This window comes from Lampetra fluviatilis, chromosome 72, assembly GCF_964198595.1.
Source record: "Lampetra fluviatilis chromosome 72, kcLamFluv1.1, whole genome shotgun sequence".
Lineage (NCBI taxonomy): Eukaryota > Metazoa > Chordata > Hyperoartia > Petromyzontiformes > Petromyzontidae > Lampetra > Lampetra fluviatilis.
This window is the reverse complement of record NC_136346.1, coordinates 1903713-1926706: the sequence shown is the minus strand read 5'-3', so window position 1 is coordinate 1926706 and position 22994 is coordinate 1903713. Positions and strand designations below refer to the sequence as shown.

Here is a 22994-nt window from a genome sequence, read left to right as displayed (position 1 = left end):
GCGAAAGCTTGACCGAAGGAGGCGTGGAATTGAGCTATACAGAGTCTCCTCTTCTTACGAACATTCGACTTACGAACTTTCAGAGATACGAACAAACCTATCCGTATGTCCAGTTGCCTGTTCAGACCGAGAGTCGTAAGATCAGCCGCCGCGCAATAGACGGCGGTGGTTGTATCTAAATCTGAAAAACATGAAGAACCAGTGGAATCTACATCTACAAGAGATTTTCAACTTTTAAAGTAATTCTCTGTGTTTAGTGTACATGCCATATAACATGTTTGGAATCGACAGGAGGAAAGTTAGTCTTGTGAACAAATGGACTTACGAACAGACCTCTGGAACCTAACTCGTTCGTAAGTAGAGGAGTTCCTTTATGCCATTCATCATCGTTACTCCTTACAAGTGTACTGTCTTGAAATTACTCACACTGACACGGAGTAACAGGTCACCTGCTTACACTGTTTTAATCATACTCTCGCACCTGTTGTAGGCACTCCTATGACTGCCTTCCACTGTCACCACACACTGCTTCTCCTACAACGCACTCTCATTTACTCCGCACCTCACCTACTCTGCATCTCACCTACTCTCTCCCTCTCCTATGCTGCCCCGTACCCACTCACCCGTCATGTTCGGGGCGGGGGGTTCAGCCAACACCCGCCCGGCGACAGCATGAGGGGCGAGGTCCCGTTGACGGCTCAAGTGGCAGCGGCGAGATGTCTTCTCTCTTGGTCCTCGAACACCAACCCCTTTGCTCACGCACACTCCCGCTTATATACCCCTTATTCCGAGTCCTCACGTGCTCGCCACTTAAGCTGTCGCCTCTACGGCGCCTCTCGCACTCATTAATCCCTAATCATCGCCCCCATCTCCCGTCTCTCCGGCGTCAAGCTCATGCCCCAACGTGCACACCTGCTCGTCCTCGATTGCACCCACTCAATGCGCGCACTGCGTACATCTCTCCTCTACACAAGTATAGTCAAGTTGCAATTTAATAATGCGTATTCTGTCTGAAATGTTTTTGTACACGTTAATTATGCCATGTGTTGCACGCAAGTATGTGGATTGCAAATGGGCAGTTTTAAAAAAAAATTGGTGTTGGTCTTCGTATTGTTTGTGTATATGCGTAGTTGCTGGCCATCCACCCACCCCCTCGTGTTCCACAGTGCCAGCCTTCATCGGTGCTGCTACTAACAGCACTTGCCCCAAAAGTCGGTTACGAGCTATACGGAGGATCTTTGTCTTTGGAGTGATGTGGTACAAGAGGATGTGGAGCTGAGTGGACTTGCCGATGACTGGTACCAGCGGTGTCAAGATCGGTCTCTGTGGTGGAGGATCTTGAAGGACGCTACTGGGCAGTTGGAGGCAGTCGTCGTCCAATAACAATGGAGGACAGAGCAATGCTCAACAACGAGCGGAGCGCCGGGTGGCTAAAACACAGCAAGTTGGCACAGTAGGGGGCACAGGTGGTGCATCGGCCAGTCATCTCTGTTAGTCGACCCATAGAACCTGGGTCTGTCCCGTTACCTCCTGCGCGTTTGACACTTTGCGTGGCCTTAACGTGCACATAGCTAGGCACAAGCGTCATGGTGACGTCACCGCCACTTCGTGGCGAATGGCGGTTGTTGTTGTGTATCTGTGTGACTCATTGCGCCCCTTTGGACAAGCATGCGGGACTCAAGTTTTTTTTTCTATTTATGTTACTTTCTTTTATGTTTTATTCATCAGACAGTATTTGTTTTTACAGTATTACATGCAAATGTGCAATATTCCTTACAATTGTTTTGTTGAACCGGAACACATTTCATAACACTGACCGTATGGGTATTGAAATAAACTCATATTATGTTCCGACTTACGAACAGTTTGACAAACGTTACAATTATGTTAGTAAGTCGAGGACTGTCCCATGCACTTCGTTCGTACACTTAACACGCTGTAGACCAGCTCGTACAAACTAACACTGCTGGCTATGTCCAGCGCAATAGAAGTTCAACATAGATACACATACACCACACACTACAGAACACTGTTACAGAATGCACTGGAAAACACACCCTGGCAGACGCACTCATCACATCGATCCTCTACCCTACCGTAACTAACACAATACACAAAGACAATGGTCCCTCATGTAGCCTCTAACAGACTTGGGGCAAGTGCTGTTAGCGAGTAGTAGTGGCGATGTTTACACACCACACCAGGTACTAATTTGAGGCTGAGTCGACCTAGGGGTTGGCCTAGGACCGGTTCAGATAATCGCTATCACCGATGTTGGCCGTGAGCGAGAATCAAACTCGGGTCGTAGCCAGGTTTCGCAGCGCTGCTAACTGCTGCGCCACCACTCCCCAATACACAAGCACACCTATACACATAATCAGAATCTGTATTTTTCCTGGAGAAATCCAACGAGCTATGGAGCTATTTTTCACAGTTGTCCAATAAGGGACGGGTCAGAAAGCCACAACAAATAATAATAGAAACACAATAGGAGTGCAAAGTATAGGGAAGGGAAGCAAATCACAAATAATAAATATACCGCTTGTGTTTCGATCGAAACGTCGTGATTTGTTTTATTTTATTTCTAACTACGTGACTTTACCGAAAGAACCAAACAGTATGTATTCCTGCAGTGACGAAAGCTTCAAATCAAGATCTTTTTTATTTTACCAGGTAAGGCCCTACTGAGCTATCAGCTTATTTTCGAGAAGCGACTTGGCTATCACAAATGACAGCTCAACGAAGTGGGCTTATCATCGTCATGTGGACATTTATAGCAGCAGCCAAATACTCTCTAAATGCGGAGGGAAAAAAACGGAGGATCCCTGAGGAAAAAAAATCCACATGACATGGGGAGAGAGCCGCCGCAAACTCCAAATATACAGCAGGCATAAGGGTCCAGATCAAACCCACGACCTCATGTATGTAGGCGAGGTAGTTATCATCTCTCCACCGTGATACGATACAGCAGACGTCAGGGTCAGGATCAAACCCACGACCTCCTGCATACCAGGTGAAGTAGTTAACATCTCGCCACCGTGAGACATGCAAACAACACTAACACACATACACCAACCTCCTCTGCTTCCTGTACTGATCTGACCCCGAGCTCCTCCTAGGCATCCGGTCTTGTTCTCCTATAACGTGGAGGTAGTAGTAGTTGCATTCCTGAAGAACACTGCGTTATGGAAAAAAAATCGCGTTATGATATATGCTATGATATAGGGGGTAAGCACAGTCCGCGATAATGTGCGTGAGTTGCGTAACGCAGGGCTGGACAAAAACCGAGGTGCGTGGTGGGTAGCATCTAGAAGCAGCATCCAGCAGCATCCCAATGCCTTGTTGTGCGATGATGATGATGCTACGCCGAGGCAGCAGCCGTTACGACCGCCGCTTTTTTCTACTCACGCCGCGTGATGTAGTTCCGTTCACTCCATCGCCTTATATCCAATTCAGCATCCGCGTTATAAGAAAGAAAATTACATGAATCGTGTTATATATCCAATTTGCGTTATGGAAACTACTATGCGTTATAGAGGAGAACAGACTGTAATAAAAAAAGTATGGAATGATGAGGCTTTAGCCTTTCTGGCATGAATACAGCCGTCAAGGTGTTTAACCGCCAAGAAGTAAAATAAAAATTACTTTATCGGTACCGATGATGCTACGACCACTGCTTATTCGTACCCGTGCTGCGCCACGTAGTTCAGTTCGCTCCATCGCATTATATCCAATTTGGCATCTGTGTTATAGAAAAAAATGCGTTTCTTTAATTACATTCAGCGCGTTATATATATATGTTAATTCACATTATGAAAATTTCTGTGTTATAGGAGAACGGACTGTATGTGAATAAAAGCTTCATAGCTCATTGGATTTCCTCCAGTAGAAATAAATATTCTAATTCTACGCTACCATCCCAAGCTACTCAAACACTCGTGCGGTACACAATAAAATATAACTATATAGATATTTATTTTTGGTTTAACACGTAGTAGTAGCAGTCGCGCTTTTACGACCAATATTATCCATAACATAGGTTAGTTTGGGTTAGATCGCGTCAATATAAATGCGTCGTTAAACCCACCACCACCCTGAGACACAGCCAACTAGTAAGGTTTGTCACGTAAACAAAACTCTCTAACACACAACTGGTCAGTGCTAAACTAGTAACGAATTGGCACATTTAGTTTACGTGACAAACCTTATTAATTGGTTGTGTTGGGTGGTGGCGGCTTTAACGACACATTTAGATTGACGTGATCTAACCCAAACAAAACCTCTATTGTGGATATGTATTTCTATTACCACCACGCAAAGGCACTTCACTTCCTAGTGCAGGCGAAACGCCGAAAGAACTCGACACCAAAAAAAAACGATGCGATTTCCCTCCCCATTCGCGCTGCTCTAGAACTGAGGACACCGCTAGTAGAGATTTGCGTTCTCCAACGCACACTTAAGCCTCAATCGGCGAGCGGGGTGGGGGGGGTGGTCTCACCAACGGGGACAGGCGGAAGAAGCGCAAATCGTGTTATACAGGCACCCGCACAAAAGAGGGCTGTTGCGACAATGGTTACGATCTTTCCCCTTTTAAACCCCTCCTTATGGCTCCCTCCCCCCACATCCCCACTTTCACCCTCCGATCGACGTGTCGTACGCACGTGGGTGCGTACGTGGGTGCGGCAGAAGGACAACAACTTGAACGCAGAAAGCATTTCTGAAGAAATGAGCGTAAGCCATCGTCGTCACGCGAACTCCGCTCAGCCTCGCAGCAGCAGCGGCGGTGGTGGCTTTTGGCTGTCCATCGAACAAAGACTGTCACCGCATTGCGTGCTTTCAGATGCTATATACACTACTATACACTGCTTTATATTATGCTATATACTATACATTACACTACACAACTATACACCGCATTATCGCACTGTGCTTTCAGATGCTCTTCTACGGCCGTCTGGAACGCTCTTTCTTCACATATTAGGAAGCCACTGGGAGCTATGCAATTTTCAGATTGACAAACTCATTTCTTTAGAACTGCTTGTTGTTTAGTTTGTCGTCCTTCCCCTGGCACCTCCGATTAGCACGGTTAACTACGTAATGGCGCGAAAGAAGTTCGCCGTATGGGTACATACATGGGGAAAACAACTCTATGCCGAGCCCCACCAGCATTAACGTTTGAGACATGTCTCAGCTCGTCGGATTTACTTTGTTTTCACGTGTTGAGATAGTCAAAAAGAGTATCGGTAAAAGCTCTGATACTTGCATTGTATTTGTGCTGTTCACCTTTTGCCGTTGTTCTCTGGTCAGACGCTGGTAGTGAGACTAGGCCATAAAGAAGGCTGATGTCTATGGTGTAGGCCAGTCAGTTTCAAAGACAACGCATGTATTAATTATCAGAGCATGTTTGTTTGCATGTTCACCACAAGTCCTGAGTGTGGTTAATGCGGCCTTTATTCCTTGCAAAAAGGTATCTATTTGGTATTCTTGGTTCTTTCGCTAAAGTCATACAGGCGAACCCCACGTAGATACGTGACTTTACCAAAAGAACCAAGACTATGAATTCCTGCAGTCACGAAAGTTAAGTCAAAATTTTTCTCTATTTGGTGTTTGAAGATCTTAACACCTCCTCTGTATTGCCAGAAAGGGCAAAACACTCACTGTCACATGGCCTTTCTTTAATATATTATACTTTATCCATCCCATAGAGGGCCTCTCGCGTTGGTCCTTCTCCTCCCTGTGAGTCATCATGTGACACTCAAGCACCGAATTGATTTGTCATCACACAGGGTGGCACTCGAGAAGCCCTATAGTGCCCAGCGTGGGTCATCGCATGCCTCTCTGGAAGTTAAACGTATGAGTATCGGTGGCGATGAATGACCGAGGAAAGATATTCCCGATTTCGATATATAGTAAGGTCTCAGAGTAAGCGGACCCGCTCATACGCGACCGACCACCCCAATTCATTCTTACACTTTGTGACTTTACTTTCGCTACATGCATGGGGTCAAATCACCCCCCGCCATGTGTATTTGAGGGAATGTAACTGTATTGCCCGCGCAAGAAACGTGTCCAAAACAACATCTAGTGTTCTAGTCTCGTGTTAATAATCTCATTTTCTATCTGACTTGGATGCTACCGATGATTAGTGAATCATTTACTGTACAATGCTTTGACTTCAATAAACATTTATGTACATTTATATAAATTTTATATACACTTACATTTTATATATTACACTCATATAGTAGTTTCTAGTGATATAGTAGTATATAGGAGTGTATATATTTCCATGTATATCTATACTCATACAGGCGAACCCCAACTTATGAAAAATCGCGCTTACACGGAGGTACATGGAGCCTACCTACTCCCGCATACTCTGAAACCTTACTGTAGATATAGCAATCTTGTAGTGTTACTCTGGTCTTATAATTTTTCATTTTAATTAAACCGAAAAAAAGCCCAGACTCTCTAAGAATCCACAAATGTCCAACACTGTCACGTGGCCTTTATATTTATACTTTATCCATCCCAGAGGCCGCTCGTGTCGATCCATCTTCCCCCTGTGAGTCCTTACGTGATACTCAAGCACCGACTTGATTTATCGTCACACGGTGGCACCCTGTAGGGCCCCGTGTGGGTCATCGGGTGTCTCTTTGGAAGTCAAATGTAATAGTACTGGTGGTAGTGAATGACGTAGGACTTATAATCCCTATTTCGATATATATGCACAGCAATCTTGTAGTATTGTCTTATCATTTTTTTTTTAAACGAAAGTGAAAAAAGCCCAGGCTATCTAATAATCCACAAATGTCCAACACTGTCACGTGGCCTTTGTTTTACACTTATTCATCCTACCGAGGGACGCTAATGTTGGTCCATCTTCCCCCTGTGAGTCCTCATGTGACACTTGAGCACTGATTTGTAGGCGAAGCCCTTGCCGCACACGGGACATGTGTGCGGCTTCTCGCCTGTGTGCGACCGCACGTGGCACACGAGGTTCAGCTGCTTAATGAAGCCCTTCTCGCAGAAGGAGCACCTGTAGGGCCGCTCGCCCGTGTGCGTCATCAGGTGGTCCTTGAGGAACTTGGCGACGGTGAAGGACTTCGCGCACAGGTGGCACTTGTGTGGCCTGTCGCCCGTGTGCGTCATCATGTGCCGCTGGTAGGGTGACGACTGGATGAAGCCCTTGCCACAGACGGGGCAGACGTGCGGCCTCTCGCCGGTGTGCGTCCGCGCGTGGTTCTGCAGCGACGATGACTGCGAGAAGCTCTTGCCGCACGCCGAGCACCTGTGCAGCTTCTCGCCCGTGTGGATCCACATGTGGCTGCGTAGGGTAGAGGGGCGCACGAAGCCCTTGTCGCACGCAGGGCACTGGTAGGGCTTCACGAGCAGGTGGATCTTCTGGTGGCGCCTGAGGCTCTTTGTCGTCGCGAACGCCTTGCCGCATTCGGGGCAAGCATGAGCCCGCACGTGCCCGCCCTTGGGCGGCGGCCTCCGTCGGGGTTCGTCGTCGTCATCATCGTCGTCGCGCGTCCGTTCGTCGGAGCGCCTCGCGGGTCCGCCCTCCGCTGCTATGCCTCGCGTGGGCGGGTGTTCAAATATAAACGACGACAGGACGAAATACGTCGTGTGTTATTTTGTTGTTGTTGTTGTAAACCCACTACCTACCTGCGCACCGGGCGAGGTAGTTAACATCTCGTCAGGGTCAGGATCGAACCCACAACCTCCTGTACCCCAGGCGAGGTAGTTGAACATCTCATCAGGGTGGGGATCGAACACACTACCTTCTGTACACCAGGCGAGGTAGTTAACATCTGATTAGAGTCGGAATCAAAGCCACGATCTCCTGTGCACCAGGCGAGGTAGTTAACATCTCATCAGGGTCGGGATCGAACCCATGACCTCCCTGCGCACCAGAAGAGGTAGTTAACATCTCCTATGCCACTACTGGCATGCCCCACACACACTCACCATCGCTCTCATTCTCTACCTCCACCTCCACCTCCGCCACACCCGACGAAGGCGCCCAGCCGTCTCCTCGCCAGGCCGATGGGGAGACGTCGTGAACCGCTCGCTCCTCATCGTTCTCCAGGGGCTCTTGTTTGATGCGAAGGCCTCCTCCCACTCCCACTCCGTCTTTTTCGCTCCGCCCCTCCTCATCCTCCTCCTCTTTAATTTGAATGTCAGCTCCCTCGGCTGGGAGATGAATATCACCCCTCACCTCTGTTAACGAAGTCGACGACAAAAATAATAATTATCAAGTGCGACGACGCGTCTACATCGTAAAGGAAGCAAGCGACGTCATCATCGCCGCATAACAGAAGTCATTTTGTTAGGGTTAGAGCGCGTTTAGATATAAGTATAAATGTTGTGTCGTTAAACCCTCCACCACTCGACACAGCCAACCAGTAAGGGGTTCGTCACGTAAACAAAACGTGGGCAATCAAGTTGACGAGTTCAGCACTAAACCGGTAATGTGTGTGTAGGAGAGTGAAATCGACAACACACATTTACAATTCCAGTTCCGTGATGGGTCGCCGGTGTAATTACATCAAAGACATCCACAACAACAACAACCAGGCCTCATCAGGCGATTAGCCAGAATTGTGGAGAAATCCTGCTCCTGTTTCCTGTCTTAAATAAAATACCTCCATTCCTACTATTTCAGAATAATTGGTATCTTTTATTTAAGACTACAGGAGGAGGGGTGGAGAAAGAGGATTAGGAGGAGGGGGGTTGAGGTGGAGAAGTGGAGGAGGGGGACGAGGAGGAGGAGGGGGGGTGAGGGGGGTGAGGGGGAGTGGGGGAGGAGGAGGGGGGAGGAGGAAGGGGAAGAGGAAAGGGGGGAGGGGGAGAAGGGGAGGAGGAGGAGGGGGGGGGGGGGAGGAGGGGGACGAGGAATCTGATAAACTATAAAGCTCTTTGTCACAAATTGTCTGGGCACGGAGGTCAGAACTTTGCAACAGCAAAGTCACTCACCCCGGTATTCCTCCTCGTCCTCCTCTCTCTCCTCTTTCACCTGGAGCCACGTCTGCCTCCGAGGGTTACGCTCCAAGCGACCACTCAATGCCTTCACGGTCGGATAAGGGACCACTCCTCCTGTACGGGGGAAAAAAATCAAGACACGTGAATGTCAAATCTTATAATTTTATTTTTATTATTATACAAAAATGCAGCATTAGTTTATTATAACTGGAGAAATTAATCCCATGATCTGCACAGCTCTTTTTCTACAGATGTCCAGTAAGGAGGGCACAGGGTCTGAACGTTAAAACAATGCAGGGACTGCTCTACTTACAAACATTCGACTTACGAATTTTCAGAGATGTAATAAAGGACTCTTGCACTGGGTCTGTCTCCGTTGTCCTTTATTGTGGTTCGTACAACTTTGCCCGCACGGCGTCTCGCTCAGAGTCTCCTCCGTCTCCCGCTCGGCAGCCCTACTGCTGCCGTTGCTCCTGCAGACTTGCTGCTGGCTCACTATGCAGCCCCGCTGCTGGCTCTTCACTCAGCCTCTCTGCCTCCGACCTGCAGCCCCACGGCTGCTCTCTATGCAGCCCCGCTGCTGGCTCTCCGTCTCCTCCATGCCCGGACACCGCTGGCTAACGGTGCCGAGTCCCGACCTGTGGCGATCACGCCACTTTCCACCTCCTGCCCTGCGTGGCCTCCTCCTGTCTTTATTCCCACACTCTCTCTCTCTCCCTTCCGGTTCCTGCCCTTAAAAGCTCTCCCTCTCCCCACGTGACCCTAACTCCTCCCACCTATTACGTCACATCCCGCGAGGCCGTTTACGCTCGCATTACACCACCCTCCCCCGTAGAGAAAATTCCAGCCGTCCTCGGCTGAAACAGAACAAGTAATGCGAGCGACCACCCACCCATCAGCCGTGAACGGACAACGGAGAATACAACGAATATAACAATAACAACAAGAACGAGAACAACAATCAACGAAAAGAAAGGGATTTCGAACGCGTGCGGGTCGCCGGCCCGTCCCGGACGAGCGGCGGCCCCCCTACAGACCGAGAACGCGACGGGGTTTTAGGAGCGACAGGATCAAGACCGCCTGTCGCTATTTGAGGCCCGCCAACGCCAAGGTCCCGTTCCCCCGAAGGACCAGAGTCCGGGGTGTCCCGCAACCGTGTCTGTGGTGGGGTTGGAGGGGCGGCGGGGTCAGGTGTCCCCGCAGCCGTGGTAGGCCCACCCAGAGCAGAGTCCGCTGCCTCCTGCAGTGTCACGGCCGGTTTGTCTGTAGAAGGCACGACAGGCGCTCTTGCAGGGTCAACAGGCACAGGCAAGGGTACGTCGGCGGCAACAGACACCGGCAAGGCAACATCAGGAGATGACGCATCCGTTCGAGGGGCCACGTATGGTTTCAAGCGAGACGTATGGACGTACCAGCGCCGAGATCCGAACCGAACGCGCGCAGACTGCGGGTTAGGAACCTCAATGAGCCTAACAGGCCCCTGCCATGGTTTATGCAATTTAGGGGAGGTTCCTGCTCGCACCTGCGGGCAATGCAGCCAAGCCATGTCCCCCACCTTCCAGGGGCACTTCGCCTTCGAGCGTCGAGCGCAACGTTCGTTTCGGGCCTGGGTTTTGGCAATAGCCACTCGGGCCCCCTCCCCCGCCTCAGCGACGCGGCAAACGGCGTCCTGAATGTAATCGGGGAGAGGCTTAGTAGGTCCTCTCACTCCCGTTCCCAACTGCACATCCATTGGCAGCACGTTTTCGCGACCGTACATGAGAAAAAACGGAGAATATCCTGTGGACGCGTGAGGCGTCATCCGGTATGCCGAGAGTACCCCAGGGATGTGCAAATCCCAATCAGCTTGCTTCTCATTAACCGTGTGACACAGCATGGCTGACAGCGTCCGATTTAGTCGTTCCACCATGCCATCCGTCTGCGGGTGGTAGGGGGATGTCCGGATCTTTTTGGTCCCCAGAGCAGCGCACACCTCCCCCAACAATTTAGAAGAAAAATTCCGGCCCTGATCCGTGAGCAGCCTCTCCGGCGCCCCTTTGTGTCCATGACATATCCAAATAGAAAGGCGTCCGTAATGGACGCCGCCGACTGGTCGGGCAAGGGCCAGGCCATCGGCCAGCGGGAGAGATACTCCACCCCAACTAGCAAGTATTTATTACCCTTAGCGGATGGCGGGAAGGGTCCCAAAATATCCAACGCCACCAACTCGTTAACTTCGAGACACTTGTATAGACTGTATCGGCGGCACGTATAGGTGTTTAGGCAGCTTCCGCCGGGCACACTCGGGACACGCGCGAACGTGCCCGACGACATCCGTCGTCATGCCGTGCCAGAAGTAGTCTCGCTGCAACGTCAACAAGGTTTTCTGCACCCCCAGGTGTAATAGCGTGTCGCAATGCAGAGTCCTAATCAATTCGTACCGTATCGACGACGGTACAACCAGACGCCAGCAATCATGTAACCCCTCCCTCCACATCAGCAGTCCGTCGCGGAGAGCGGCCCCCGGCGTCCCCCCGGAAACCAGTCCCCCCCCTCCCTTTGCAGCCCGACTCCGCAGGGTCCCCAACGAGTTGTCAAGCATTTGTTCACGAATCCACACTGCTCGTGGAAGGTTCAGAACCCCATCGGCCTGTCCCGGGCACACTGGAGCCTCAGGCACCTCGACCGCTAACGCAATAGGCCGAGGGGGCTGCTGGGTCGGCGTACACCTATGCGTACCCGACGCGCAAGCGCAAGGGGATCCTTGCGGTAACCTGGAGAGCGCGTCCGCATTCGCGTGACGCGCCCCCTTCCGATGTTGAATTTGGAAGGAAAACTCCTGCAGAGTGTCCAACCATCGTGCCAGCTGGCCAGATGGTTGGTCTACCCTCAGAGCATATTGTAAAGCCGCATGATCCGTGCGCACAATAAACAAACGGCCGTAGAAATACGGCCGAAATTGGCGGAGAAAATAGACAATGGCCAAAAGTTCACGGCGAGTGACGCAGTAGCGGGTTTCCGCGGGGGACAAGACGCGGCTACCGTACGCCACCACGCGTTCCACACCGCCTTTGGACTGTGACAGAACGGCCCCAATGCCCGTGTCACTCGCGTCCGTGTCCAGAATGAAAGGGTGATCAAAATCGGGATAGTCCAATGTTGGCGCCGTTGCCAAACGATCGCGCAGGCCCTTAAACGCCGCCTCCTCTGCCGGTCCCCAACAGAATTTTCGTCCTTTACCCATAAGGAGGTGTAGAGGCCTAGCGATCGTTGCAAAATTGGGAACGAACCTACGGTAATATGAGGCAAACCCCAAGAAGCGACGCACATCCCCCACCGTGGCCGGGGTTGGCCAGTTGCGGACGCACGCCTTCTTCTCCGGATCCGTGGCAACCCCGTCGGCACTGACTATATGTCCCAAATAGCGCACGGACCGTTGCAATAGGTGACATTTCTTAGGTTTAAATTTCAGATTGGCGGAGCGCATCCTGGCGAACACCGCCTCCAGTCTCTGTAGATGTTCGTCAAATGTGCGGCTAAAGATGATGATATCGTCTAAATATATCAGACATGTCTCCCACTGCAACCCCGTTAATACCAGCTCCATCAACCTCTGAAATGTGGCGGGGGCAGCATTCAACCCCATCGGAAGACAATTAAATTGAAATAGGCCCTGCGGCATACGGAAAGCAGTCTTTTCCCGCGAGGACTCATCGAGGGGAAGCTACCAGAATCCCGAAGAGAGATCCAGCGTCGAAAAGAACTTCGCCCCCGACAAGGCATCGAGGGAATCATCCATACGCGGCAGGGGGTACGCATCCGCCACGGACACTTTGTTTAATTTGCGAAAATCGACGCAAAATCGCAATTTGCCGTCTTTCTTTTTGACCAAGACTACAGGCGCGCCCCATGGGCTGTTAGACGGAGATATTATGTCCGCAGCCAGCATGTCATCCACTGCTCCACGAACATGGTCTCGCTCCGCCGGGCTCATCCGATGCGAGTTCAACCGAATCGGAGCAGTGTCCCCCGTGTCAATATGATGGGAAAGCAGGGAGGTGCGTCCCAAGTCCAAATCGTCGGAGCTAAACACATCGGAATAACTCAACAATAGCGCGCGAAGCGCAGATCACTGTTCCCCGGTCAGGGATGAATTTTCGCCGCACAATTCGGCGACCCAGCGATCATCTTGGCCCGCAGGGCCCGAAACTCCACCAACCACATCCCGGCGGCCCAGATCGTCCTGGGCCGTGAACGCTGTTGTGGCATGGGCCACGACCGTTCCGGCCGGCACTCAAACATTCTCCGTACTCCCATTAAGCACCTGCAAAAACGGCTGCTGGTCCGGCCGGATAATAGTTTGCGCCCCGACCAGCGCCAATCCGCCCGTTATGGTTGCGGACGGCGATAACAAAACCCCAGGCGCTCCTTCCCGACCAGGCACCGGTTTCCGATATCGCAAGGGGATAAGCATCTGTGAACCAGGTGGAATGTCAACAGATATTCTTTGGTTCTTTTCGGTTAAGTCACGTCTAAAAATAAAATAATAAATTAAAATAACATATTACGACGTTTCGATTGCAACACAAGCAATCATCATCAGGCATAAAAGAAACAGCAACAAAAAATCTAACTAGAAAAACTATAGACAGACATACAAGCAGACAGACATCACAACGGCACACAGAGAGAGGACACAAATCGGCACAAAGAGAGGGGTCGTTTCTGTGACGGTCCTTAAATATAGAGAGGGGGGGGGACGGAGAGAGGGAGGGGGCAGAGAGAATTAGCACATCAATGAGTGTACGGCAACGTACTGCTGTGGAACAGGCACGCAAGATTGAAAACTAGGAGGCACACGAAAATGAAATAACCTAGCAAAATATCGAAATGTGATGTAATACAACACAGAGAGTCGGTTAACACACAATTAACGCATAGCCTGGTTGATTACGTGTTTCAAAATTTGCTAAGTTAGAATTTTAAGTGTGAAAATTCCAAAGAGAGGACACAGGCAGAGAGAACAAATAGCCAGAAAGAAAAGGATAAGCTTAAAACTTCCCCGTAGAAGTGGTTCAATCTTAATTTAGGAGCTTTCGTGACCGCAGGAATTATTCTTTGGTTCTTTTCGGTTAAGTCACGTCTAAAAATAAAATAATAAATTAAAATAACATATTACGACGTTTCGATTGCAACACAAGCAATCATCATCAGGCATAAAAGAAACAGCAACAAAAAATCTAACTAAAAAAACTATAGACAGACATACAAGCAGACAGACATCACAACGGCACACAGAGAGAGGACACAAATCGGCACAAAGAGAGGGGTCGTTTCTGTGACGGTCCTTAAATATAGAGAGGGGGGGGGGGGACGGATAGAGGGAGGGGGCAGAGAGAATTAGCACATCAATGAGTGTACGGCAACGTACTGCTGTGGAACGGGCACGCAAGATTGAAAACTAGGAGGCACACGAAAATTAAATAACCTAGCAAAATATCGAAACGTGATGTAATACAACACAGAGAGTCGGTTAACACACAATTAACGCATAGCCTGGTTGATTACGTGTTTCAAAATTTGCTAAGTTAGAATTTTAAGTGTGAAAATTCCAAAGAGAGGACACAGGCAGAGAGAACAAATAGCCAGAAAGAAAAGGATAAGCTTAAAACTTCCCCGTAGAAGTGGTTCAATCTTAATTTAGGAGCTTTCGTGACTGCAGGAATTATTCTTTGGTTCTTTTCGGTTAAGTCACGTCTAAAAATAAAATAATAAATTAAAATAACATATTACGACGTTTCGATTGCAACACAAGCAATCATCATCAGGCATAAAAGAAACAGCAACAGAAAATCTAACTAGAAAAACTATAGACAGACATACAAGCAGACAGACATCACAACGGCACACAGAGAGAGGACACAAATCGGCACAAAGAGAGGGGTCGTTTCTGTGACGGTCCTTAAATATAGAGAGGGGGGGGGGACGGAGAGAGGGAGGGGGCAGAGTGAATTAGCACATCAATGAGTGTACGGCAACGTACTGCTGTGGAACGGGCACGCAATATTGAAAACTAGGAGGCACACGAAAATTAAATAACCTAGCAAAATATCGAAATGTGATGTAATACAACACAGAGAGTCGGTTAACACACAATTAACGCATAGCCTGGTTGATTACGTGTTTCAAAATTTGCTAAGTTAGAATTTTAAGTGTGAAAATTCCAAAGAGAGCTCCTAAATTAAGATTGAACCACTTCTACGGGGAAGTTTTAAGCTTATCCTTTTCTTTCTGGCTATTTGTTCTCTCTGCCTGTGTCCTCTCTTTGGAATTTTCACACTTAAAATTCTGACTTAGCAAATTTTGAAACACGTAATCAACCAGGCTATGCGTTAATTGTGTGTTAACCGACTCTCTGTGTTGTATTACATCACATTTCGATATTTTGCTAGGTTATTTAATTTTCGTGTGCCTCCTAGTTTTCAATCTTGCGTGCCCGTTCCACAGCAGTACGTTGCCGTACACTCATTGATGTGCTAATTCTCTCTGCCCCTTCCCTCTCTCCGTCCCCCCCCCTCTCTATATTTAAGGACCGTCACAGAAACGACCCCTCTCTTTGTGCCGATTTGTGTCCTCTCTCTGTGTGCCGTTGTGATGTCTGTCTGCTTGTATGTCTGTCTATAGTTTTTCTAGTTAGATTTTTTGTTGCTGTTTCTTTTATGCCTGATGATGATTGCTTGTGTTGCAATCGAAACGTCGTAATATGTTATTTTAATTTATTATTTTATTTTTAGACGTGACTTAACCGAAAAGAACCAAAGAATAATTCCTGCAGTCACGAAAGCTCCTAAATTAAGATTGTCAACAGATACTTCGGACAGCGCCTGCACCTGGCAGACCGGAGCGGGTCGCCCCCAGGGCGACGGCAAAAATGTAATTTTTCGACCCCCCTGTAATTCAATGCAATTTTGAGTAACTCTTTTTAGAATGGGCATTTTGGCCAGAAAATCAGTTCCCAACAAACACGGAACCGCAAGGGACCTCGAAATCAACACAGTTCCCGAGGCCGACACCCCCCCGATGGATATATTGGCGTCCATCTGGTCCACAATGCCCATACTCCCCCCGTTCGCTTCTACACAGGAATCGTGAACCGGGCGCACTGCGTCCGGCGGGATGCCCAACAGATGGAAAATGACATCCGATATAATCGTCGCGGACGCACCGGAGTCCACTAAAATGCGCACGTCGACCCCTTGTATAGAACCCGGCACAGTGGACGAATCAGTAGCGGCCGCAACAACCCGCCGTGCCAATTTACGCCACTGCGTTACCGAGCGACATAGGCCAGTCGGCGGCCTCCCGTTGTTAACGACACCCGGATCGCGCGGCAACGGTGATGAATGAGGTGCCAAGCCTTGCCGGGTGTCTGGTGCGCACCGACTTGCCTGTCCAGGAGGGTCCTTCCGCGGCACGTCTGTGGTCGAGGCCTCCTGCTGGGGCGGCCCCGGGATACGGGCCCAGCCATCCCTGGCGAAGTGGCCTTTGCGACCGCAGCGGAAACACTCGACGTCATTACGACGCACAGCACTCCCCCCATCCCGACGCTCCCGCGTCGGCGGCGCAGATCGCGGCCCCGGCCCTCCGCGGGCAGGCCACTGCGCAGAGGCGGCCGTCAATTCCTGCGGGCCCCCCCCGTCAGGAACGTACACCGCCTTCTTGGGATCCCAACCCACGGCACCCCCTTCCACGATGGGCCCCCCTGTCCACGCTGTCACCTGCTTCCAACGGCGCAGATTAAACTGGGCATCCAAACACTTCGCAGCAGCCCGAGACGTCAACTTCTCATGGCCGCACACCGGCATAGGGATCCCCAAATCTCTTGACAGCTCAAGCATTTTGCCCAAAATAAGGGGTTCCAATAGGTCAGGCTCCGTCTCAGGGTATGCGGCCATGGCCAATTCCAGGACAGCACCCCTGTATGCCACCGGCGACTCTTCGGGTGCCCGCTGGCGCTTAACGAATCGTCGGTGAGCGTCATCCGGTGGCTCGTACGCATCCGCCATCTCGTCAAAAACCCCTCTCAGTGTCTTCTTCTTCTCGGCCTTGATGGAACAGAAAAATCTGACCGACTCATCGTCGAGAAGAGTTGGCAGAACTTCCAGGGCCTCTGCGTCAGTCCATCTGGCGGAGCGTACCGCCGCCAAAAATCGGCAGGCGAATGCACTCCAGTCGCCTCCAATTGAAAATTCTTTAACTGTTGTCAAGTGACGGCTGCGGGTCCTCGCTCCGCTGTCCTCCGCAGACGGCGCGTCGCGTGGCATGTTCAAGATGGCATCGCACCGCAACGTGTCAAAGATGGCGGCTTCCCGCGGTTCTTCCCCTGCCACGCCCAAGATGGCGTCCTCGTGCCGCGTGGCGGAGGGCGCTGGCGGCGCAGGCAAGGCCCTGGTCTGTTGGTCACCCCCGGGCCTCCCCGAACCCGTCGCCGGCGTGACGAGGTCACACAGTTGCGCCAAGACGGTCTTCAAAGTCTCCAGCTGGGCCGCCATCTGTCTCCATCGCTGGTCAGCGTCCCCCGGCGCGGGCGGATCCACCGAAGCGGCGACCTCTTGCACCCCCGGGCCATCACTCGTTCCCGCGTCGATTTCTCCCTCCATCGTTGGCAGCGCCACTGCCTGAGGAAGGTCGTCGTCGTCGGAAGATGTAGCAGACGATGGTGCGGGGATATTCTTTCTTCTGAGCTGTTTTGACATGCCGTTTCACTTCTGACACCAGTGTAATAAAGGAGTCTTGCACTGGGTCTGTCTCCGTTGTCCTTTATTGTGGTTCGTACAACTTTGCCCGCACGGCGTCTCGCTCAGAGTCTCCTCCGTCTCCCGCTCGGCAGCCCCACTGCTGCCGTCACTCCTGCAGACTTGCTGCTGGCTCACTATGCAGCCCCGCTGCTGGCTCTTCACTCAGCCTCTCTGCCTCCGACCTGCAGCCCCACAGCTGCTCTCTATGCAGCCCCGCTGCTGGCTCTCCGTCTCCTCCATGCCCGGACACCGCTGGCCAACGGTGCCGAGTCCCGACCTGTGGCGATCACGCCACTTTCCACCTCCTGCCCTGCGTGGCCTCCTCCTGTCTTTATTCCCACACTCTCTCTCTCTCCCTTCCCGTTCTTGCCCTTAAAAGCTCTCCCTCTCCCCACGTGACCCTAACGCCTCCCACCTATTACGTCACATCCCGCGAGGCCGTTTACGCTCGCATTACAGAGATACAAACAAACCTGTCTGTATGTCTAGTTACCTGTTTGGACCGAGAGTCGTAAGTTCATCTGCCGGGCAATAGATGGCGGTAGTGGCATCTGCATCTACAGAACATGAAGTGCCAGTGGCATCTACATCTACAAGAGATTATACAACTTTTAAAGGCATTCCCCGTTACTCTTTGGTTCTTTCGGTAAAGTCACATAGAAAGAAAATAAATTAAATAATAAAATACGCTGTTTCGATTGCAACACAATTTAGTTCTACCTGATGACGGTTGTTTGTGTTGCAATCGAAACGTCGTATTGTATTATTTAATTTCTTTTCTTTCTACGTGACTTTACGGAAAGAACGAAAGAGTAATTCCTGCAGTCACGAAAGCTTCAAATCAAGTTTGGCATTCCCCGTGTTTAGTGTACACACCGTACAACATATTTGTAATCGACAGGCGTAAAATCTGGCGTAAACAAATCGAATTACGAACAGACCTCTGGAACCTTCATGCTCTGCAGATGTCATTACACATGTTTAAACTCTCTCCTCAGATTTTCACCATCTGACACTGTTTTAGCCCGATGTATGAGTGTCTTGATGAGAGAAAATTTCTGTGATGATGCGAATATGCATTCAGATAGGCATCAGCGTGCGTTCCCTTTCAGTAAACGCTGTGTGTTATTTTACCATTTAGGCCATGTTCAAGCAAAATATCTAGGAAAGGGAGTGTGTTATTCACATCCCTTTCCATGGTGAACTGGATGGCTGTGTTTTGTGCATTGAGATGATTTAGACATGTATTAAGTGTATCTTTACCATGTGGCTAGACAACCAAAGTGTCATCCACATATCTAAACCAAAAAGATGGTTTTAATGTACTTGAGGCAAGTGTTCTTGCTTAAAAAATTTCCACGTACAGATTCGCTATAGCAGGAGATAAAGGAAAGCCCATTGCTGCTCCTTCCTTTTGTTAAAGAAATCACCTTTCCATAAGAAAATAAGTGTTATTTAGACAATGGTCAGCTAGTTTTGGAATATCTGTTGGTAAACCTGTCTTATTTACTAGTGTGTTAAGTAATTTAAGTGACTAGTTAACTGGAACCTTAGTGAATAGAGAAATTACATCAAAACTCACCAGAATATCATTAGGGTTAAGTTAAATATCTTTAATCACATTCACAGGATATTCTGAATTTCTTATGAAGATGTCCTACCGATGTAGGGCTGTATTTGGTTAGTTACATATCTTGCTAATCGATATGTAGCAGAGCCTATTGTACTTACTATGGGTCATAATAGGATACCGATTTCATGAATCTTTGGTAGCCCATACAGTCTAGGTGGTTTTGAGGCCCTTGGCTTAATTTGGTATTGCTCAGCCTTGAGAATTAATTAATTTGCAATGATTGCAGTAGTCTTACGTTCTAAAGTATTAGTTGTATCTCGTTTAATTTTAATATAGGTATAGAGAAGTGGATAAATCTGATGTCTTCACTTGTGAGAGAATCAGGTGCCAAGACTAGAGAAGAGGGAGGGGTTAATGTATACATAACGTATGCAACAACATCACGCGTGTGTATGTCTAAATTAGCGGCCAGTTTCCTTTCCATCACCGCCCGCATCACCAGGTCGTCTTCTATATACGCGGAACCCTTTTTCTAACTCTCTACGTTGAGTCGCCCCTTTGGCTCCAGCTTAGATGCAGCAGCAGAAGTGGCAGCGGCAAGATCCTTCCACAGCGATAAATTTGGAGTTGCTGATATCTCATCGCCGCCACAGAGCGAGAGACAGCTGTGATAACAATAACGATGATCGTGCGACGCGTCAAACTCACGCCGGTCGACACTGCCGACTCTGACACCCCCCCCCCCCAGCGAGAGTTCTGTGGCGAGAAGGAAGCAAAACGCAGAGACACCACTCACCGGGAGCACTAGTAGCAGCAGCGGCGGCGGCGGCAGCGGCGGCAGCAGCGGCGGCGATGTCTTCCCATCGCACGTTGGCTCTGCGTGGCATCTTGCCAGCCCAGGGATCTTCTCTGCAGCTTCTTGTCTGACGGGGGGGAGGGCAACTTCCGCGATCCAAAAAGGGAGAGCCTCAGTGGACGTCACGCGTTTAGATTATTTGGCTGCCATACATTTCTACAAAAGCCACTACTTCGTTGAGCTGTCATTTGTTATGGCCAGGCCGCTTCTGAAAAATCAGCTAATAGCTCAGTGGCCCTTACCTGGTAAGATACAAAATAGCTTAGTTTCATTTGTATATTGTTTTAAGTGATGTGTTTACCTTTCCTATACTTTGCACTCCTATCGTGTTTGTGAGTATTGTTTGTTATTGGTGTAACGTTCTGACCCCCGTGCCCCCTTATTGGACATATGCGAGCAAAGAACTCCATAGCTCATCGGATTACCTCTTCCTGCAGTACAAATACAAGTTTCTGATTATTGAAATTCTGATATCTCTTGGCATTTACATTCTGCCATTCTCTGTCCTCACTTAAACTGACTTATTGGAGTTTAAGTGCGAAAATGTAAATCTTACACAATAATTGCGGTTATTATTAAGTAAAAAAATCTTTAAATTGTGTGGAATATTTTTATGTCTACCGGTCCGAATTGCCCTTTGAACAAAAATAATAATCGTCCTAGCTCAGCGGAGCTTTGCTACGGGAAAGACTCCTCTACTTACGAACGAGTTGGATTGCAAAGGTCTGTTCGTAAGTCGATTTTCTCGTAATGCCCAACTTTACTCCTGTAGATTCCAAACACGTTGTTTGTGGCATATACACTAAACACGGGGAATGGTTTTAAAATTTGTATAATCTCCTGCAAATGTAGATGCCACTGTTTCTTCACGTTCTGCAGATGTAGATGATACTGGTTCTTCACTTTCTACAGATGTAGATGCCACTGGTTCTTCACGTTCTATAGATGTAGATGCCACTGGTTCTTCACGTTCTGTAGATGTAGATGCCACTGGTTCTTCACATTCTGCAGATGTAGATGCTACTGGTTCTTCACTTTCTGCAGATGTAGATGCCAATGGTTCCTCACATTCTGCAGATGTAGATGCTACTGGTTCTTCACATTCTGCAGATGTAGATGTTACTGGTTCTTCACTTTCTGCAGATGTAGATGACAATGGTTCCTCACATTCTGCAGATGCTACTGGTTCTTCACTTTCTGCAGATGTATATGCTACTGGTTCTTCACGTTCTGTAGATGTAGATGCCACTGGTTCTACATGTTCTGTAGAAGTAGATGCCACTGGTTCTTCATGTTCTGTAGAAGTAGATGCCACTGGTTCTTCACGCTCTGTAGAAGTAGATGCCACTGGTTCTTTATGTTCTGTAGAAGTAGATGCCACTGGTTCTTCACGTTCTGTAGAAGTAGATGCCACTGGTTCTTCATGTTCTGTAGAAGTAGATGCCACTGGTTCTTCATGTTCTATAGAAGTAGATGCCACCACCACCTATTGCGCAGCAGTTGACCTTATGACTCTCGGCCAACTGGACATACTGCCAGGTTTGTTTGTATCTCTGAAAGTTTGTAAGTCGAATGTTCGTAAGTAGAGGAGTCATTATAAAAACTCCTGAGAACCTCGGATTCGACACGATTGTCCGCGCAAATAAACCGCAATGGTATTAGGCGTGGGTACACACTGGGAAAGTGCGAGGAGGGGGATGATGTGCAGGAGGAGAGAGATGAGGTGCAGGAGGAACAGAGGAGCAGAATGTGGATCGCCCCCGCGCGCCGCTTGCGCAGCAACAGCAGGAGGAGCAGCAGCAGGAGGATCCGCAGCAGGAGGATCAGCAGCAGGAGCAGGAGGATCAGCAGGAGGAGGAACAGCAGCAGGAGGAGGAGCAAGAGCAGCAGCAAGGGTAGCAGCATCAGAAGTAGGAGGAGCAGCAGTAGGAGCAGCAGCAACAGGAGGAGCAGCAGGAGCCACCCACCGGGTCTCGCCCTCCTCTCGGTTTCCCCGCAGCAGCAATCTCGAGTGGCGACCCCGAAGCGATTGGTAAACACAAGGACGTGACGAGTGGTGGACGTGATGACGTGTGGTGGGTAGATGTGACGAGTGGTGGACGTGATGACGATTATACGTGTTGACTCGGGGACGATGACGATGGTGGGTAGATGTGATGATGAGAGCTGGTAGACGCGATGACGTTGTGGTAGACGCGATGACGTTGTGGTAGACGCGATGACGTTGTGGTAGACGCGATGACGTTGTGGTAGACGTGATAACGAGAGAAGTTGGTGGGAGGAGTTGAGTCTGAGTGAACGATGATGCCCAGCAAGAGGGCGGCACGATGGGAGGCTAAGTTGGTGCACTTGGGAAGCAAAATGCGGAACCTCCAATTAGCACAGCACATACATCTACGATACACTACATTATACACTACTATATACTACACTAAATACTGCATTATACACAACAATACACTACATTATACACTACTATACACTACTATATACTGCACGCTTATACACTACTATATACTACACTATACACTACATTATACACTATAAACTACTATATACTACACGACTATACACTACATTATACACTACTATACATTACATTATACACTACTATACACTACTATATACTAAACTATACACTACTATATGCACGACTCTACACTACATTATACACGACTATACACTACATTATACACTACTATATACTACACGACTATACACTATTCTATGGTTCTTGCGGTAAAGTCACGTAGATATAATTTTTTTAAACAATAATACGTTCCTGAGACCCATTGGTAAG

At 49.2% G+C, this 22994-nt stretch overlaps 2 protein-coding genes across 4 annotated transcripts; both read right to left on the bottom strand.

Annotated features, from left to right (window-relative positions):
* Positions 1–6432: 6432 nt before the first annotated feature.
* LOC144953138 (uncharacterized) lies at positions 6433–22755 on the bottom strand. 3 transcript variants are annotated; one of them, XM_078883702.1, is made up of 5 exons: positions 22162–22755; positions 20135–20261; positions 8983–9102; positions 7975–8226; positions 6433–7580 (listed from the first exon to the last, which is right to left on the bottom strand). In XM_078883702.1, exons 2-5 carry the CDS (start codon positions 20223–20225, stop codon positions 6868–6870), a joined length of 1176 nt encoding a protein of 391 aa, XP_078739828.1. In that variant the 5' UTR covers positions 20226–20261; positions 22162–22755; the 3' UTR covers positions 6433–6867. The 3 variants fall into 3 exon arrangements, with proteins under 3 accessions (XP_078739828.1, XP_078739827.1, XP_078739829.1); XM_078883701.1 differs by having other exon boundaries at positions 20135–20280; positions 22162–22754; XM_078883703.1 differs by lacking the exon at positions 22162–22755 and having other exon boundaries at positions 6433–7574; positions 20135–21178.
* On the bottom strand, positions 9113–17627 carry LOC144953152 (uncharacterized). The gene is made up of 2 exons (XM_078883713.1): positions 16416–17627; positions 9113–10251 (listed from the first exon to the last, which is right to left on the bottom strand). Exons 1-2 carry the CDS (start codon positions 17625–17627, stop codon positions 10237–10239), a joined length of 1227 nt encoding a protein of 408 aa, XP_078739839.1. The 3' UTR covers positions 9113–10236.
* Positions 22756–22994: the final 239 nt, after the last annotated feature.

Coding starts and splice junctions, on each gene's coding strand:
- LOC144953152 (XM_078883713.1), bottom strand. CDS start 17,627: ATGGAGGGAGAAATCGACGCGGGAACGAGTGATGGCCCGGGGGTGCAA.
- LOC144953138 (XM_078883702.1), bottom strand. CDS start 20,225: ATGCCACGCAGAGCCAACGTGCGATGGGAAGACATCGCCGCCGCTGCT. Junction 9,103..20,134: donor TGCTGCTACTAGTGCTCCCG/GTGAGTGGTGTC, acceptor TCCCCCGTACAG/GAGGAGTGGTCCCTTATCCG. Junction 8,227..8,982: donor GGACGAGGAGGAATACCGGG/GTGAGTGACTTT, acceptor CTTCGTTAACAG/AGGTGAGGGGTGATATTCAT.